This window comes from Lathyrus oleraceus, chromosome 1, assembly GCF_024323335.1.
Source record: "Lathyrus oleraceus cultivar Zhongwan6 chromosome 1, CAAS_Psat_ZW6_1.0, whole genome shotgun sequence".
In the NCBI taxonomy this organism is placed as follows: Eukaryota; Viridiplantae; Streptophyta; class Magnoliopsida; order Fabales; family Fabaceae; genus Lathyrus; species Lathyrus oleraceus.
Genome location: NC_066579.1, coordinates 112,395,287 through 112,414,405, shown reverse-complemented (window position 1 = coordinate 112,414,405; position 19,119 = coordinate 112,395,287). Strand labels below are relative to the sequence as shown.

The window sequence follows — 19,119 nt, the reverse complement described above, 5'->3', positions numbered from 1 at the left end:
GCATGAGATGTTACCATTTGCTCTCCATGGTTATCGCACTTCAGTACGCACTTCGACAGGGGCAACTCCTTTCTCTTTAGTCTATGGAATGGAAGCCGTTTTACCAGTGGAAGTTCAGATCCCCTCTCTAAGAATTGTGAAAGATGCAGGCTTAGATGAGGATGAATGGATCCAGACTCGACTTGATCAGATAAATTTGATTGATGAAAAGAGACTTGCGGCTGTTTGTCATGGGCAGATATATCAGAAGCGCATGACCCAGGCATTTAACAAAAGAGTCAAGAGACAGGTGTATCAAATTGGTGACTTGGTGATCAAGCGTATCATTCTACCCCAAGGTGATCCCAGAGGCAAATGGACTCCCACATACGAAGGGCCATTTGTAGTTAAGAAGGTATTCTCTGGTGGAGCCATGATACTTGCTACAATGGATGGCGAAGACTTCCCGCATCCTGTGAACGCGGACATAGTTAAAAAATACTACGCATAAAAGAGACCCGCTAGGTCGACGTACCTAGGCAAAAGTAAGGGCATCCCGGCGAATCAAAAGGGTTCGGGCAAAAATTAGGGATAAACATATAAAGACGTATACCCGGCAAGTCGAAAACCTGAAAAGGCGGCTTGGGCAAAAAAGGGTATCCCGGTGGACTGAAAACCTGAAAAGGCGGTCCAGGCAAAAGTTAGGGATTAAAGCGTATGACTATGTCCCGTTCTCGCTCCGCTTCATCTAAGTTCAAAGGACTGAACAAGCCAATCACTTCTATCCGACAGCAGGAGATGAGATGCTTGAAGACATAATGACAGTAGTGGAATTAAAATCAATAGGACTTCTTCTGCATAGCTTTCTCTTTTTCTTGACAATTTCCTCTTACTAGGATTTCCGTCTCCTTGTACTCAAATTGCCTATTTATAGGCCCTCTTTCAACATCAATACAATTTCAGTTCCAAGAAGATGCTTTTGTTTTTACCTTTTCTGTTTTGTTTGCGTAAACGTCCATTGATTTAACTTGAATTGACTTATGCACTTGAATATGACCAATGTTTACAAAAATGCATGCCTAAAATAGCAATAGCAATTACTACACGACTTCAGGATCGAGGAGAAGGTCTAACCACGCTTTCCAAGGAGGCTGTTACTAATTCGATTCCCCGGCAACGCCAATTATTCCCCAGAAGAGGTCGGCACCGCCCTACCGAAAGGTCATCCCTTCTATCCCCAGCCAGGCCCCGTTGGACAGAACTCAAATCCCAAGCTAAGGAAGGGCCATCAATACCAATGTCTCCAATCAGCAGACTGGGATCTATCTCCCCAGTAGAGTCCCCTGGAAGAATGTTTCAGACGCCTAATGCATTCATTACATCATTTCATATTACATACCTGCATATAACGCTCACATTCACTTCATTCCGCGATATATACATGCATACACATGCATACCAGGTTCGCGAGCATAAAACATCTCATGCATCATGACAGTGCATAAAACTAACTTTATTTTTCAGGTCAATTATCCTCCTGACATAGCCAAAACAAAGGTCCATTCAGACGGACATCCTCATCAATTACATTCAAAATTCAACTATATCCCTCAGATACTGCCTAGCGTACGGTATATTCCGAGGTGTAGTCTAGCCCCATCCCAGATATTCATTGCAAATACAACATACACAAATACAGCCCAACATACGACTCATTCTGCAACTCCAATACGGTCTAACGTACGACCTATTTGGACCTCCAGCTCAGATACGATCTAGCGTACGATCCCTTCTGATCTTCAACAACTCAAGTATGGTTTAATGTACGACCAAGTTAAACCTCCCTTTCTCAGGTGCTACCTTCGGACAGGTACATTCCTGAATGGTAGTCTAGTATACGGCTACTCCCTTTCTCAGGTGCTACCTTCGGACAGGTACATTCCTGAATGGTAGTCTAGTATACAGCTATTCCCTTGCTCAGGTGCTACCTTCGGACAGGTACATTCCTGAATGGTAGTCTAGTATACGGCTACTCCCTTTCTCAGGTGCTACCTTCGGACAGGTACATTCCTGAATGGTAGTCTAGTATACAGCTATTCCCTTGCTCAGGTGCTACCTTCGGACAGGTACATTCCTGAATGGTAGTCTAGTATACGGCTACTCCCTTTCTCAGGTGCTACCTTCGGACAGGTACATTCCTGAATGGTAGCCTAGTATACGACTACTCCCTTTTCAGCAGCTTCAGCCTAACGTACGGCTCATTCTGTAACTCAGATACGATCTAGCGTACGATCCATTCTGATCTTTCATCCCCAGCAAAGTCATCTGCCTAATGAACAGCTCACTCTGGTATTCAGACACGGTCTAACGTATGATCCATTCTGATCCCTTATCCCCAGCAGTATAGCATACTCTGACTCCCCAACGAAGTCAACAGCATAATGGAGGGTCCACTATACGGTCTGATGTATGACCCGGTGTGACATCCATGTCTCTAGATATCGTCTAACGTAAGACACAACCTGGAAATCTCCTCAGCAAGTTTCTTGGATGGCATCTTTAAGCCCATCTCCGTCAAGACAAGTGCAAATTTTTGGGGCATTCTAAGTGTTCAATAATCTTTCACCTCCAGACCACGAACGGCACATGCCATTCTACTCTCTCGGTTCGAGAATATTGAACAGGGGCAGCTGTCATACCCCAAAATTTGCCCGTTGGTATTACAAAGCATTTCTCAAGACCCTCCGACTTATTCTGCAAGGCACCGACATCAAGTGAACAAAAGCCCAGCTCACAACAGGCCCAATCCAAAAGGGGCCCAAAATAGCTTGCTCGCTAGGCGAGCAGTCCCTTCGCCTAGCGAACAGTTCATCATGCCACTCGCCCAGCGAAGCATCAGGTCCAGAAAAAGCCCAGAACTAGCTTGCTCGCTAGGCGAGCAATTCCTTCGCCTAGCGAAGCTTGCGAAAATCTGAAATTTTGGACCTCATTTTAAGCCCATTAGGTCACCACCACTACTACTATAAGTACCAGCTCTTCAGTAACGAAAGACACACACGAAAACGGAGAAACAACACGGAAAAGCAGAGAAAGACGGACGGAAACCCTAGCACGGGAACTTTGACGGCCACGTATCCGCACCGGAGTTACCGCTGCCCGACTCAACCCGACACCAACAAGGATCCGTCAATTCAGCATCGTTACTAGATTGCCAACAGGTTTGTGTATCATTACCGTTTTATGTTTCCATTTCATAATCTCTAAATGCATAATACATCATGAAATATTGAATTTTTGGATATGGGATCATACTTTGCATGCGGGCTCGAATGTGCCTGAACATCATGAATATTGGACCATGTTATTTCTGTAATTGAATGTGATAAGATATGTAACATGCTGGAATCATACTGTTCTGAAATTCCAAACCCGTGGTCGCTCGCTAGCTCATCGCTAGGCGAGCCTGCAGCGAGCCTTCGCTGAGCCTTCGCTAGGCGAGGCAGAGGCGAACGGGACAGTGGCTGCTTTGTCCCTTTGCTGTTCCATTTTATGTGTATTTCATTATTGTTGCATCATTTGGCCTGAACTCTAACTGTTATGTGCATTTTATGGCATTTTATGGTATTAATCAAATCATATTTTATCCTTATGCTCTAACCCGTGCGTTGAATGATGTAAAAGCTTCCATATCCCCAATGAAGTGGCCGGCTAGGTCTCCTTACGTGTGAGAGACTTTCGTGGAGATGGATTCCAAATTACTTCACTTTAATGTGAAGATTCATATTGATTACTAATTAATTTTAATGTGTTGGTTTTTAATGTATTGATTGATCTTAATGTGTTGATTTTAATGTATCGATTTAATGCGGTATCACCATAATTACCTAATGAACTTAAAACATGGACTTTAAATAAATGATATCGGACCTCTCTTTATTACCCCACGATTACAATATTACGGTCATGTCCCGCGAATAGGGGGATATCCTTAGCAAAGACCCTTCGGTAAAATCATCATAGTCCCTCGGATGTTGCCTTCTAAAATACGATTTTGTCCCTCGATGACCCTTCGGTGTAGCCTACGGTTAAATGATGATAGTCCCTTCGAATGCTAAGGTATCCTCACAACTGTTGCCTTCAATGACCAATCGACGACCCTACGATGACCCTTTTACATCCCCAGGATAAAACTACTTGCTTCTCAATAGTAAGGACAGTTTTACCCTCATAAGGATGGGAAATGCCCAGAAAGACCTCGGACAGGTACAACCTTAATTGCTCATTCATAACCTAAAAAATACTTTTCACACCCCACACCTTTCAAACATCTTTTGGAAAATCACCACTCAGCATACATCCGCACTAGGATCATTGCCGAGTTATATTTTTCTAAACTACTTTCGAAAAACCAACCGAGATAACCACTTTGTATACATTCATGCAAGGATCATTACAAAGTTAGATTCTCATTTTCAAAACATTTTTCATACATTTCTCAACCACTTTTTCAAACCTAGAAAACATAAATGATTGAGCAATTAAGAGCCCATGGATAACCATGGATACAAAGGGTGCTAACACCTTCCCTTTGTATAAAGTACCTCCCGAACCTAAGAATTTAAAATTAAGGTCTTTCCTGTTCTTTTCCACCTTTCCTTAAGGGATAAAAGAAAAGTCGGTGGCGACTCTTGCTAACCGCGACATTGCGATTACAAATCCAATAAAAGTCAGTTCACCGTATGACAGCTGACATAATCTTGTGATGTATAAATAACATCTAAAACAAATCTCATCAACCAAGGTGAGGCATAATATAAATAAGAACCAACATGCTTAAGACATCAATTGAGAAAGATCTAAGATCCCTAATTCACGACGAATGTTGAAGAACGGTTCCGTTGCCAAAGGTTTAGTGAATATATCAGCAAGCTGATTTTTGGAATCAACATGCTCAAATAAAACGTCTTCTTTTTCAACATGGTCGCGAAGAAAGTGATGTCTAATCTCTATGTGTTTAGTGCGTGAGTGTAAAACAGGGTTTTTAGTAAGGTTTATGGCACTAGTGTTGTCACATTTTATTGGAATACGTTTGAGTTGAATGTTAAAGTCTTGTAGTTGTTGCTTTAGCCACAAAATCTGAGCGCAACAACTACCGGCTGCAACGTATTCAGCCTCTGCAGTTGACAAAGCCACAGATACCTGCTTTTTGCTATGCCAACTTACCAAGGAGTTTGAAAACAGGTGACATGTACCACTCGTGCTTTTCCTATCTGATTTGCAGCCAGCAAAATCAGAACCGGGGTAACCTACTAAGCTACAATCACTTCCTTTGGAATACCAAAGCCCATATTTAGGTGTACCATGAAGATATCTAAATATGCGCTTAACAACTTTAAGATGTGATTCCTTAGGATTTGATTGATATCGTGCACACATACAAACACTAAACATGATGTCAGGTCTAGAAGAAGAAAGATACAGGAGAGATCCAATCATACCTCTGAATTTTTTGACATCGACGCACTTACCATGCTCATCCTTATCTAGATTTCCGTTGGTAGGCATAGGGGTGTCAATTGGTTTTGAGTCATTCATTCCAAAGCGCTTGAGTAGTTCTCTGCAGTATTTTGTTTGACATACTGCTGTACCCTCATCAAGTTGCTTTATCTGCAGTCCTAGGAAGTAATTCAGCTCCCCCATGAGACTCATTTCAAATTCACCCTGCATAACCTTAGAAAATTCTTCGACCAAGTGTATGTTAGTTGAACCAAAAATTATATCGTCTACATAAACTTGAACTAAAAGGATGTGCTTTCCCTTGTGTTTAATAAAGAGAGTATTATCCACTTTACCTCTTGAATATCCATGATCAATTAGAAATTTGCTAAGCCTTTCATACCAAACCCGAGGGGCTTGTTTAAGACCATACAAAGCTCGTTTTAATTTGTAAACATGATCTGGATTTTCAGCATTCTCAAAACCAGGAGGTTGTGAGACATATACCTCTTCATTTATGACACCATTTAGGAAAGCACTCTTTACGTTCATTTGGTAAAGCTTAAAATTGTTAGAACACGCATAGGCAAGCAAGAGACGTATAGCTTCAAGGCGAGCAACGGGAGCATAAGTTTCCTCATGGTCTATGTCCTCCTCTTGGTTATACCCTTGTGCTACTAAACGTGCCTTGTTCCTAGTTATCACTCCGTTTTCATCAAGCTTATTTCTAAAAACCCATTTAGTACCTATGATATGATGATCTCGCGGACGAGGGACAAATTCCCAAACGTCATTTCTTTTAAATTGATTAAGCTCTTCTTGCATGGCCATTAGCCAAAATTCATCAATCAAGGCCTCTTTGGCATTTTTAGGTTCTACTTGGGAAACAAAAGCGAAGTGAGAATAAAAATTACTTATCTTAGAACGAGTCATTACTCCCTTTGAAATATCTCCCAAGATGTTGTCGATAGGATGGTCTTTTGAAGATTTCCAAGCTGGTGGAAGGTCATTCACTTCAGTTGTCCTTTCTTCCTCATCTTCTTCATGACTAGTATCTTCCTCCTTCTCATGGGCAGCTGTTCTGGACTGATCAGTTTCCGCAACAGCTTCCTTGAGTATGTCTTCTGTAGATACACCTGCGTCATCAAAAGAAATACCTTTTCCGACACTTTTCGGATAAGACTCATCAAAAGAAACATGGACAAATTCTTCAACAGTAAGTAAACGCTTATTATACACTCTATATGCTTTACTTGATAGTGAGTATCCAAGAAAGATACCTTCATCCGCTTTTGCATCAAACTTCCCAATATTTTCCTTACCATTATTCAAAACAAAACATTTACAACCGAACACGTGAAGATGTGACAAGTTTGGCTTTCTTCCTTTTAAAAGCTCATAAGGGGTTTTGTTTAAAATAGGACGGATTAAGATCCTGTTTAAAACATAGCAAGCTGTGCTAACTGCATCAGCCCAAAAGTATTTTGGTAATCCACCCTCATTTAGAATTGTTCTTGCCAACTCCTCTAAAACACGATTTTTACGCTCCACAACGCCATTTTGTTGTGGAGTTCGAGGAGATGAAAAGTTATGCTCAATACCATACTTGTCACAGTACTTATCAAAGTGATAGTTTTGAAATTCACCACCATGATCGCTACGAATTGTAACTATTTTGGAATTCATTTTGTTTTGGGACAGATTTGCAAAATTCTTAAAAGCAGAAAAAGTTTCATCTTTGCTATGAAGGAATATAGTCCAAGTAAATCTAGAATAGTCGTCAACAATTACAAAACCATAATAATTTCCACCTAAGCTCTTTGTCCTAGAAGGTCCAAAGAGATCCATATGGAGAAGCTCAAGCGGTCGTGAAGTTGAAATTATATTTTTAGATTTAAAAGAGACCCTCGTTTGCTTTCCCATTTGGCACGCGTCACATAGGTGGTCTTTTGAAAATTTTAATTTTGGAAGACCGACTACTAGATCCTTAGATACAACCTTATTAAGCAAATCGAAATTAACATGTGCTAAACGTCTACGCCAAAGCCAAGAATCATCGTTCAAGGTGACTAGACATTTAGTACTTGTTAAAGATACATCAAATAGGTCAAGCATATAGATATTGTTTACTCTTACACCCTTAAACACAACGTTCTGTTCAGCATGTTCAATTATGCAGCAAGTTTTTGTGAAAGAGACTTTATAGCCCTTGTCACACAATTGACTTATGCTTAACAAATTGTGTTTAAGTCCCTCTACTAGATGGACATTAGAAGTAGTAGTGGTAGAGGGATTACCTACACTACCTTTGCCGAGTATAGCTCCTTTGTTATTATCTCCATAAGTAACATATCCCTTCTTCTTTGCCTTGAAGTCTATGAAAAGCGATATGTCACCGGTCATGTGCCTTGAGCAACCGCTGTCAAGAAACCATCTTCTATCTACGGAAGCAAGGCACTCATCCTACAATATCAAAAGAGAGAAGTTGGTACCCAATTTTCATTGGGTCCAAGTGGGTAAGTGCTAACATGGTTGCCTTTTGGCTTCCATTGATAAATACCTTCAGGAACAAGAAATCTCCTAAACTTGCATTTCTCAATGGTATGGCCAGCACGACAACAATAATGACATAAACCATGATGATGTGTTTGTTTATTCTTGTTCATTAAATCCTTTGGAATAAAAGAGTATTTTGCATATGGTGGATTTAATGACTTCTTAAACAACCTAGAGTCAACGGCATAAGTAACCTTAGGTTGTAACTCTTTTTCTAATTTGACCTTGAGAGTGTTTACCTCTTTTTGCCAAATATGACAAGCGTCACAATACCTAACTTTACTACATCCATCAATGTCAATATCTTTTGAATTTTCTGCAATACTAGCTTTTAACGATTCTAAATCATTTTCAGCTTTGTATACTTTACCTTCCAGAAATGAAAAAAATTGTTTATCGGAAGATAATCTTTTAAAAGCATCTACAGCTTCGTTATGCAGTTTTTCAAAAGCTATTTTCAGTTCAGAAAAAGACATAGAAGAGAAATTATTATAATAGGCTTGTTTTACCTTTTTGTCATTGATTTTCTTCTTGTGGTAGGACAGATTTTTGGTGTGAGCCATAAGGCACAGATTTGCGGTTTCATCACTATCACTTGAGCTTTGTGTGCTTGATGAATCACTATCATTTTCCCATGCAATGTAAGCTCTTCTTTGTTTGCTGTACCCTTTTGGTGAAGCTTTTCTTTGATCCTTATATTTCATAGGACAGTCTGTTTTATAATGTCCAGATTTACCACAATTAAAACAAGATCCTTTTCCTCTACTCTTCTTATTCTCTTCCTGTTTCGCATCTGTAGATTGTCTTCGAAACTTCATGAGGTTTTTGTCGGAATGCTTGACTCCATTCTTTCGAATGAATCTATTATATCTCCTTACAAACAGTCCCATTTCCTCATCATCCGAATCTTTGTCACTACTAGAATCATTGTCATTTTGCTCTTTTCGTGAGGACTTAGAGCTAGAGGCCACAAGAGCTATTGGCTTCTTCTCTCCCTCTTTGTCTCTTTTCTTCTCCTTTTCCTTCTTACTTTTGTTCTCATATTTTTCAAGACTTTCCAATGCTTGCTGATGTTCTTCCAGCTTTCCAAACAGAGTTGTAATCGTAAGTCTCGTTAGGTCGTTGGCTTCCTTAATTGCTGTTACTTTAGGTTGCCATTCCCTGCTAAGACAGCTCAAAATTTTATTAGTAGCAATTTCATTGGAAACAGGTTTTCCAAGTGCATTCAACCTATTAGTGAGATGAGTGAATCTCTTTTGCATGTCGGAGATAGATTCTCCTTGTTTCATGCGAAAGAGCTCAAACTCTTGATTTAGTGTGTTAATGCGGGACTGTTTTACTTCAGTAGTACCCTCATGGGCAACTTCTAAAGCATCCCACATTTCTTTAGCTGTCGTGCAATGGGATACTCGATAATACTCATCAACACCAAGTGCTGAAATTAGCATATTTCGAGCTTTCCAATCACACGACCACTTTTTCTCATCTTTCTCATTCCAATCAGCTTCTGGTTTAGGAACTATGGCGCCAGCCGCATTTGTCATAGTAACTTGAAAAGGACCATTTTCAATGGCAGCCCATACTAGCCTATCCACAGAATTTATATGAACTCGCATGCAGTCTTTCCAGTAGCCGTAATTTTCACCGTTGAAAATAGGCGCTCTATTATACGCCCCCTTTGGTTCAGAATCCATACTGTTACAGGCAGCCACAGAGCACCAGCGAACCGGCGCTCTGATACCACTTGTTAGACGGTGTGGCTAGTGATCGAGAGGGGGATGAATAAATCACCTCTTTGTAAATAAACGGATTTAAAATTTTATCAGAGTTATTGAAACTTAGCGGAAAATTTCAGTCCCGAATCGACTTCCGTCTATTCTGAACCGCTACTAGAAAACCGGACACGCGAATTTATTGCTGGATTTGAATTAGAATGACAGAAATTATTAACACTAGAATCTTATCAAATTGAATGCACTTGTCACTAAATCCTAATTCCAATGAATAAAACTCAGCTAACAGTTTTGTCAAACAGTTGGTGTGTATGTGATCAATGATGAACAACAGTGGACTTTAGTTAAAGAAGTTTTCTTGCCACTATTGTATCGCAAAAAGTACAACCACAACACACTAACTGAAATTGCGAAACCGTTGAAAAACATAAAGAGAGATAAGGAAAGAATACGATACGCAGAGGTTTGGTAAGGAAGTTCCCCACGTCGTCCTCGCGTGTGGGTACGTCTCCCTCTCAATTTCAAATGAAATTGAGAACTGTGATTATCAATAATGCTGAATTCGTTGATACAAGGTTACAATACAAAGACAGAATTCTAAATCCCAAGAACTTCTTCTTGTATGAAACCTCCACTTGATCTGAGCACGATCAAGAATTTCCTGCAAGAAATTGCAAACAATTCACCGGTTCCACGACCTGTTTGCGAAATTCCCCGATTTCCAAACGTAACGCTGCGGCTGAATCTGTTCTGCAAACGTGACTGACAAACCCGCAAGAACACTCCAGTTCTTGAAGGACAAACCAATTGGTTTTTCCTCGAAACCCCCTTCAATCTTCAACTCAGCTAGATCTTTGATCGTTCCACTGAACACCTCAGCTAGATCCTTGATCGTTACCACTGAACGTTATCTCGTTGATCCTTTAATCCAAAGAACAAGAATGATTATGTGTTGATGTTCTTGAAGAAAAGAGATTGAGAAGATGGAGAAGATGAAGTCTCTTTCAGGTTTCTAACTGCTCAAACAATTGCTGCTACACACTCCTTTGATTGGTGTTTCAACTGTTTTTCCCTCTCAGAATTCGTTTTTTTTTCCACTGCTGTCACAATACTTCTTATATATGAAAAACATAAGCTGTTAGTAGTAAAACAGACTTATGTATTGATACATGAAGTTATGCATCGATACATACTGTAAGGTTGATGAATTTTAGAGAATTTATGTAAGCATGGATCGATACAAAATTCGTATGTATTGATACATAGATCATTTCAACTAACATGGATCGATGCAAGGCTCGTATGGATCGATCCATAGAGCATTTTGCCTGTCCATGTATCGATACATGACTCGTATGGATCGATACATACTGAACAAAAGTGTTTTGTGGTTTACAACATATTTTATGGATCGATGCATAGGAGTATGTATTGATACATACTGACACAAAATAGTTTTTATGAGTTCTTTTTAAGAGATGTATCAATGTGGATCTTTATGTACAGTCATGAAACAATAGTATGGGATAAAAACACAAATGAATCATGTAAAATAATGCACAGTCAACAATTGGATGATGATCACACAATTTGCTATCATTCAAAATTTATTCAAAGTAAAGAATTTGCTCACATAAATGTCTTGGAGGCATCCTCATAAAAAAATAATGAAAATATTCTCACCCTCAATTATCTCTCTCTCAATTTCCTCTTTCCCTCTCCACACTTTATTTTTCTTCATTATTCATCAATCTTGTAGTTTCAAGTTCCAACATTTGGCATCAAGAGCCTGGTTCTGCTCCACAACACGACATTCCGGAGCCGGCAGACCATTTTAACTTCACTGCTTAAAAAACCAGAAATCCATTTTGACTTAATAGCTTATTAACATCCTTCTGTAACTAACAATTCTTCATCTCATAAACTAACATATAAGTCCTAATAGAATTTAAATTGCTTACCAACTTCAACTAACAAACTTCATTTCAATTTTTAACATATATAACCAATTCTAACTAAAATGAATTTCATCTCGTCTAATTTTCTAACCAACACAGCCGCAAATTACCAGTCATGAGGGAGTTCCACCATCACAACTTGCAGCAGCAGCAATATGTCGGCAATGCAAAAGATCCAAGCTGCAACGCGCCGACAATTAACCTTGGCATCGCGTCCTGTCCTGTGTAGCAATCCACGTCAAAACCGGTGAGATGTTCGACTTGTTCAGCCTGCATCAAGCTGCAGAATTTATAACCAAAATCAGCATTAAGGCCAAAATGTTTCTGATCAATAACCTTCGCTTAAATTTATCATTCTAACATCACAATTAATAAATAACGAAATGTCATTTAACAGGAGAAATTGACCGTCATCAATTCAGTTCGACATAGAAAAGGGTTTCCATTTAGGTGCACTTCACAATTGTCATTCAATGCTAGAAAAGGCTACTGAAGAAAAGATTGTTGTTGGTTTAACCAACATATATGATCATTTCTTTGTTCCTACTGAAAAAGGGGCTCCAAAGTGATGCTTTCTCGTTTGCCATACTTTGATGGAGACTTTTGGTGTGGTTCTGCAATGGAAAAAGCGAGGATCATTGAAAAAGAGAGTGGAGGAGACTATGAAAAAATGTTGAAGAAACAAGTGTCAACTAGAGCTTTGAAGACCTTGGGACATGTCAATCCTTCGAAAGACGATGCTAAAGACATTTTGGTGATGCAAAAAGTATGTCTCCCTTATCTTTTACTTTCATCCTTTAATTTCATTTTTTTTGTGTTCTACATTTAGGTGTAAAGTATTCAATGTCATTATATGCGATATCTTCTCTAGATTTAATTGAGAGTGTTTAAATTTCTTACTCTATTAATCAATCATAATTGTTGAATTACTAAAGATATTTCACTTTGATTGTATCTAGCTTAAAAGTCATATAAATGATGGATTTTGATTGGTTAATAGTCTAAAATCTTATACACTAACATTATATCAAAGTTAATCTCATATCCTTTTATACTAGATTGAATGAAAAATTGCAATGTTCGTATTATAGTGTAGTGTGTTATTTATATAATATGTGTAATTTAATCTAATCTTTCTTCCTTTTTTTTTTCCACCCAATTTTTATTAGTTGGGTCAAGATATATTGCCTACCAAGGAAAATTTCATTGTAGCTCACTTACAATATTCATGCATGCATTGCTGTGAAGTGATAATTTGCACTGAATGTAAGAAATTTCAAGAGTGTGAAAGGTATGATAACTTAAATACATATTTCAATTGTTTCCCCTTTCTTTTAAAATGAATGCATTGGTTTTGCATTGAATACAATAAAAAGGGTTGTCTTTGACTTTCATATCAATATATTACAGATGTCATACTTTAAATGAACACACATTAAAGAGCGGTGAAGTGCATCCACTTTGTCTGGTAACAGTCTAACTTAACCTAAAGCTTCAATATGATTTTACATCATTAGTAAGTTCATGCAAAATTTTGATTTATTTGTTGTTTTTAGGCCGTTGTTGATGATATCCCCTCAAACACTACGCATAATGATCATATCCTTGAGAATGGATTATTTGAAGATAGGAACAACTTTTTGAGCTTCTGCCAGAAGTATAAGTTTCAGTTTGACACACTCCGACATGCCAAGTATTCCTTAATGATGATTCTCTACCATCTAAGCAATCCTAGTCCTATGAATTTTTGTTATGGATTTATAACTGATTATGTGTCGATTGGCACCGTCTTTCTGCCACTGTTAGCTTAAACACAATGCCTGCTCGGTTTGTTAATTGGATTTGGTGTTGTTGAAAACTTTTATTAATTTATTTTGCAGGTTATAATTAGGTTGGTGTTATTTGCCTTACTGAAGGATCTTGGCATGTTCATCATGATGGCTGAATACTGAATGAAGACTGCAAGGCCATAGTTAATGGAATAGGATTGAAAAAAAAACGTACATTTATTTGTAAAAATACCTTAAATTGCTCTAAATGAAATTGGATTTGTTAGGCAGGGAATTTTGAATAGAACATTTATTTGAATGGTTCAAAGAAATTGCAACATTTTGGTATCCAGGAGGGTCAAGAAACAGTAGAGTTGCACTAATGCCATGGCATGTAGTCTTTGGTACCTATATCTATGATTTGGCTATAGTTACAACAACTACTGGTCTTTTAGAAAAGGCTACATTCCTTCAAACCAACAACGTCATATCGCGATATTCCAATGAAGCAATTCTGGTCAATGTCTTAGGCATTTTGATTGTTGCTTTAGGTGGCTTTGTTATTCTTGGTCTCGTTAAGCCGACTTTTAATAAAGCTGATGTTTTAAGAGGAAATGAATGAGTGAGTGATTGAATAATTCAAAATTGAGAACATGAACACACTTGAAAGATGCATTCTCTTAGGCTGTAATGGATTGTTGTATGAACAAACTCTTGAACATATATATACACAAGTTTAGTTTTCTTCTCAGAGATGAATGTTTGTTTCTTTTGGTTTTTGCCAGTATAGAGTATTATGTTTCTTGTGGTTTACAATATTGAAATTTTTATTTATTTACTTTCTCGTATAATTGGTTTTTGCAACTCCTCTCTCTTACCTTAGAAGGGGAAAGAAAACTTGTATAGTTTATTGAAGGGTATACTCATTTTTTATACTTTGAGTTGCTATTAATTATATACCAAGTTTTTTAAAATACAAAACAGATAAGTTATATTTAAATTAAATAACTTTCTTTTACAAAATTTAGAATACAGAAAACAAACCAAACAAAGCACTGCGACTATGGTTGTTTGGAGGTTGAATGATAATAGGAGAGGGGGAAATGTTAGAAGAGAAAGAAGAACTGTTGTGAATGAAAATACATAGCCAAAAATTGTGAGACAACTTATCCGATACTTGAAAAACAATAGAAGAGAAAGAAGAACTGTTGTGAATGAAAATATATAGCTAAATCTGCCTGGAGAGGCAAAATGTTTGCTCTCTTCGCTAGGACAGTTGAATATAGAAATGTCTAAAATTTCCTAACAAAGAGGCACATAATTCCAATATGGAAAATAATCGATAAACATGAATTACAATAATTTCAAAATTTATTCCTACAGGCATTCGCAATGCATAATTTATATGCAGACCTGTTCATTTTCATGTTCTCTTACAATCCATTCCTACCAGGCCTTTGCCTTTGCATCATTTATAGCCACACCTGTTCTCTCCCATTTTCTCTTACAACCCATTCCTACCAGGCCTTTGCATTTGAATAGTTTATATCCAGACCTGTTCTCTCCCATATTCTCTTACAATTACAGGTACACTTGTGGGGGGGACCTGCCAAAGTAGAAATATGAATCAAAAAATTTGTGTAAAGCATCAGAATATAAATCTGATGCCCTTTGAGAATGTATTAAAAACTATTGTGTTAGTAGTAGTTTATCACATTTCAGGGGTTTACAAAAGAATGGTTTCTTTTCCTCTATCCTTATAAACAGTAAATACTAATGCCCTCTCGCTTCTTTTCAATAGTTTCTTTTTAAAATAAGTTTTAACGGTGGAACTTATAAAAATAACGCTTCGTACTTTTCTAATTATATGTCATGTTTTATTTTAATCTTTTAGGTTTTCTGCAGTTTAAACTGTTTGCTTGATCCTAAAATCATTCTCCTAAGACCAACTAGATAAAATGCAAACTACGGGTTTCCAGGTTCAAAAAATGCACTTTAGCCATGTTTTAGCACCAAATGTGTAACTTCTCAAAATTTCAACACTTACCATTCCATAATCTGTGACTATCATTGAAACGTAATCTGAAGGCATTGCATCATAACTGTCATCAATTTAAAGAGAATTGCAGGTTAGAGTGGCGAAATAACAATTTGGTGTGGTGTTCCAATCAACAAATACTTACATCAGATTTAGAAGTTGCAGATTTTCGATATCGGACCAACCATCCAAGTGGTTGACATCCACTCTACCTTGAACACTTGAAATGGCATCTGGATCACCTGTAAGATCATTATAAAAACATCAGCCTTAGAGGAAAAAGCCAATGGTTTAGGATAAATAAAAGCCTTGTCATCTATAACAGATAAATATACATACCAAGTTCATTCGAGCAAATCGAGTCCAGCTGTACCCTTTCATGAAATTTATAGGCCTCACAACATACTATGACTGGTACACGGGATGCATGAGCAACCATTGCGACACTTGCAGTCCCCACTCTTGAATATACCGTTCCATTAGACAATATTGATTCAGCACCCAGAAAAACTCGACTAACTTCATGCATAATGTAGGAAACAGCATTTATATGAGTGTATGTACAGTTAAGACCTTTCTCCACAAGCCTGCGGAGTAACTGTTGGCCTCTAAGCTTTGGACGAGAGTCAACTATCACAACACGAAATTGTTTTCCTAATTCGTGTGCATGCAAAAGAATCATTTCAACTGCCAATGATGACCCGTATGTTAGAAGAACATCCCCATATCTTATTTTGGTGACAGCATGCTTGACTATCACCTTGTTGGCAATAGAGAGCATCAAACACAGCAAAAACAACAAAATTGCTTGAAATAAGCTGAGAAAAACAACCTTCCGGCTCAATCTTAAAATAAATTACCTATGCAGAAATCTTCCAAGTTATAAAAAAAATGGGATTGTCAAATTAGCAACTCCACTGTTATCACTCTCTTTGCTCTTAGCAATTTCTTTTAAACTGGTCCATGATTTTTTCCGTCTTTTGCTCGCAGTGCTCTGAGTATTTACTCTTGCAGACATGCTTGGAGTTTCAAACGCATTCTTGGACGAGGATTTGTTTCTATTTCTCTTCTTTGCTTCTAACAATGTTGGTGCACTTGTACTAAACGGAGTTTCCAGACCCTTCATAGGGGCGACGTCCTTAACTACAACTTCTGAACCAACAGTGTGTAATTCACCGCCTTCATCTTTGCTTACCATGTGTTTCTCTAATTTTAAAGATTTGTGTACAATTGGTTTTGTGGCGGGTGTTGATTCTAAGGATGGTTTATCTTTTGCCGGGCATAGTTTTTTCAAATGTCCCTTAGGGGTACCTCTCTTGATATTCTGATGTGAACAGAAATGGCACTTGTACACGACATTGTTTTGGGCGATGGTGCCAAACTTCTTTTGCCTGTGTCTGACCTTTGATCTATTCTTCTCAATCCGTACAGTTGAATTAAAGCCGGGATGAAGAACAGTTTCGCACCTGCAGAGAAATCAAACAATGATAAACATTTTTTATGAATCATAGGAAATTTCCAAGTATCAAATGCTTAAGGAGAACCTAAGAAGAATATAAGATAAAATACTGGAACAAATCAACAAACAAATGTTAGTAATAGAGTTAAAACATTTTAAAGCTATTGGACCTCTCCATGATTATCAAATCGAGATTTAGTTCATAAATCAAAAGATGTATTTTCCAAATCGTGCTATAAGATACATGACCCGTCAAAACCTAATAAAGTCTACTGATAAATCAAGTCAAGAACAATCTAAGTTTCTCCCACTAGACCTATCAGGCTACACGAACTACTATGTGTCATAAATCAATTCTACTAATAAACATTTCAAATGATCAGGCGTTCGGGGATATCTAACTAAACATAGAGAGAAAGAAAAGAAAAAAAAGAAAACGCAAACCTTTGGCAAGTGAGTAGAGAAGGATGAGGAGGTACACCAGCAGACTCTGAAACGGTGGCCAAATGCTGACCATAGAAGGCACTCAAAGACGGTATGTGAGGGTTAGTAGTGGTCCACACCGCAAGTTTTTTCAAATGATCAATTCTCAGATGTGACTTTGTGTTAACGATTGGCTTCGTTTTTAATTTTCCAGTGGCTTCTTCTCTCAGTGTAATAGGAGTGTGAGATTTTGATTCCGGTTTTGGGAGATTTTTCGCTCCTCCTTTCTTCCCCATGGATCAAACAATCAATCTATTCGAATCGAACAGAATTGAAGTTAGGGTTTAGTTATCGGAGTTTGTGATGTTGAAGATGGCGACGGAGGATGATGAAGACGACTACAAGAAGCGGCGGCGATGTCGGAGGTTTTGGTAAAACCTTTTTTTTCTCGGCGGAGGTTTTGTGTAATTTTATCATATGATTTACTTTTAAACCCTAGACTCGCCGGAATTCGTCTCCGCCCAGTCTGAAATCACCAGTATTCGGAAACACTTTTCTTTTTAAATTACCTTTTTTTATTACTTTAATTTTTCTATTTTTTATTATATATATTTATTTTTTACTTTATCTTTTAAACTGTAATAAGTATTGAAATTTTAAGATATTCTGTAATTTTATCATATGATTTACTTTAGAGAACATATTACGATTTTTTTTTTAAAATAACCATGTTTTTGAAATAAAATACGATAATAATCGGTTTTTCAAAAAAATTTTCAAAATAACCATGTTTTTTAAGGGATGCGCTGGAGGAGTTGGCGCATCCCTTAAAAAATTTTGGAGCCTTAAAGGGAGGCGCCAAAGGGGTAGGCGCCCTAGTTAAAGCCCCCATAAGGGAGGCGCCCCTAGGGTTGGCGCCCTTGTGTGCCCTTTAAGGGAGGCGCCCCTAGGGTTGGCGCCTTAGCCTCCCACTAAGGGAGGCGCCCCTAGGGTTGGCGCCTGTGTGTGTGCGCCCTAGGGGTTTTTTTAGGTGCCTTTTGTGTGTTTTTTTAGGTGCCCTTTTGTGTGTCTTGTGTGTCTGATTTATCGCCTCTATAAATACGATCAGCTTGTATACAAATTTTCAGTCAAATTCATCTCTCAGTTTATATTTTCACTCAAACTCATCTTCTAGTCTAGTGCAACCACCATTTTTAATTTTCTTTGTTTTAACAATGTCTAGATATATTCAAAAACGAAATGCTGATGTAATATTTTCTGCCGTTGCGGCTCCGATACAGGTTCGACTTTGGAACACAGATACGTTTGAACGTCTTAATCGAACGTTGTACAGTTGGTTAGAGGGAGAAATTGGAGAGGGTGAACGGATTAGAAGAATACAATGGCTTGTGTCCACGTTCAACCAAAGCGGAGAAGTGCGTGAATGGGTGGATATTAAAACCGACCAAGACGCTCGTAGGATGATGCAGTACATGTTCAAAATTGTTTTGATGGTTGTAATCGCATAGTTTTTGTATTCTAGTTGTTTTAATTGTTTGTGTTATTTTTTATGAACAACTGTCTTTTCGTTAAAGTCGTCTACTATGAAGTAAAATTAATTTTCCATATATTGCAACAAAGATACTTTGAAATAAATTTAAGTTTCCATATATAGCAATAGACGTACATCTGAATTTATCTGGTTGTGCTAGTTCTAACACTAGGACAG

At 38.0% G+C, this 19,119-nt stretch overlaps 3 protein-coding genes and 2 long non-coding RNA genes across 5 annotated transcripts in view; 2 read left to right on the top strand and 3 right to left on the bottom strand.

Annotated features, from left to right (window-relative positions):
• LOC127120367 (uncharacterized) overlaps positions 1 to 12,270 on the bottom strand; it is a 38,868-nt gene extending 26,598 nt beyond the window's left edge. The window contains exons 1-2 of the long non-coding RNA XR_007803191.1: positions 12,131 to 12,270; positions 11,833 to 12,002 (exon numbers count right to left, since the gene is read on the bottom strand). This is a non-coding gene — a long non-coding RNA (uncharacterized LOC127120367). The remainder of the gene's footprint in view (positions 1 to 11,832; positions 12,003 to 12,130) is intronic.
• A 20-nt stretch (positions 12,271 to 12,290) lies between these two features.
• Positions 12,291 to 14,242, top strand: LOC127120340 (histone acetyltransferase HAC5). Its single transcript, XM_051050754.1, has 4 exons — positions 12,291 to 12,488; positions 12,892 to 13,013; positions 13,133 to 13,190; positions 13,279 to 14,242. The coding sequence occupies exons 1-4, from the start codon at positions 12,291 to 12,293 to the stop codon at positions 13,531 to 13,533; spliced, it is 633 nt and encodes a 210-aa protein (XP_050906711.1). The 3' UTR covers positions 13,534 to 14,242.
• A 403-nt stretch (positions 14,243 to 14,645) lies between these two features.
• LOC127120310 (uncharacterized) lies at positions 14,646 to 16,310 on the bottom strand. The gene is made up of 4 exons (XM_051050728.1): positions 15,869 to 16,310; positions 15,675 to 15,771; positions 15,539 to 15,593; positions 14,646 to 15,097 (listed from the first exon to the last, which is right to left on the bottom strand). The coding sequence occupies exons 1-4, from the start codon at positions 16,308 to 16,310 to the stop codon at positions 15,035 to 15,037; spliced, it is 657 nt and encodes a 218-aa protein (XP_050906685.1). The 3' UTR covers positions 14,646 to 15,034.
• Position 16,311: 1 nt separating this feature from the next.
• Positions 16,312 to 17,707, bottom strand: LOC127120302 (uncharacterized). The gene is made up of 2 exons (XM_051050717.1): positions 17,433 to 17,707; positions 16,312 to 16,995 (listed from the first exon to the last, which is right to left on the bottom strand). The coding sequence occupies exons 1-2, from the start codon at positions 17,705 to 17,707 to the stop codon at positions 16,410 to 16,412; spliced, it is 861 nt and encodes a 286-aa protein (XP_050906674.1). The 3' UTR covers positions 16,312 to 16,409.
• Positions 17,377 to 19,025, top strand: LOC127120322 (uncharacterized). The gene is made up of 3 exons (XR_007803181.1): positions 17,377 to 17,523; positions 17,626 to 17,842; positions 18,692 to 19,025. It is a non-coding gene; the product is annotated as an uncharacterized LOC127120322 (long non-coding RNA).
• Positions 19,026 to 19,119: the final 94 nt, after the last annotated feature.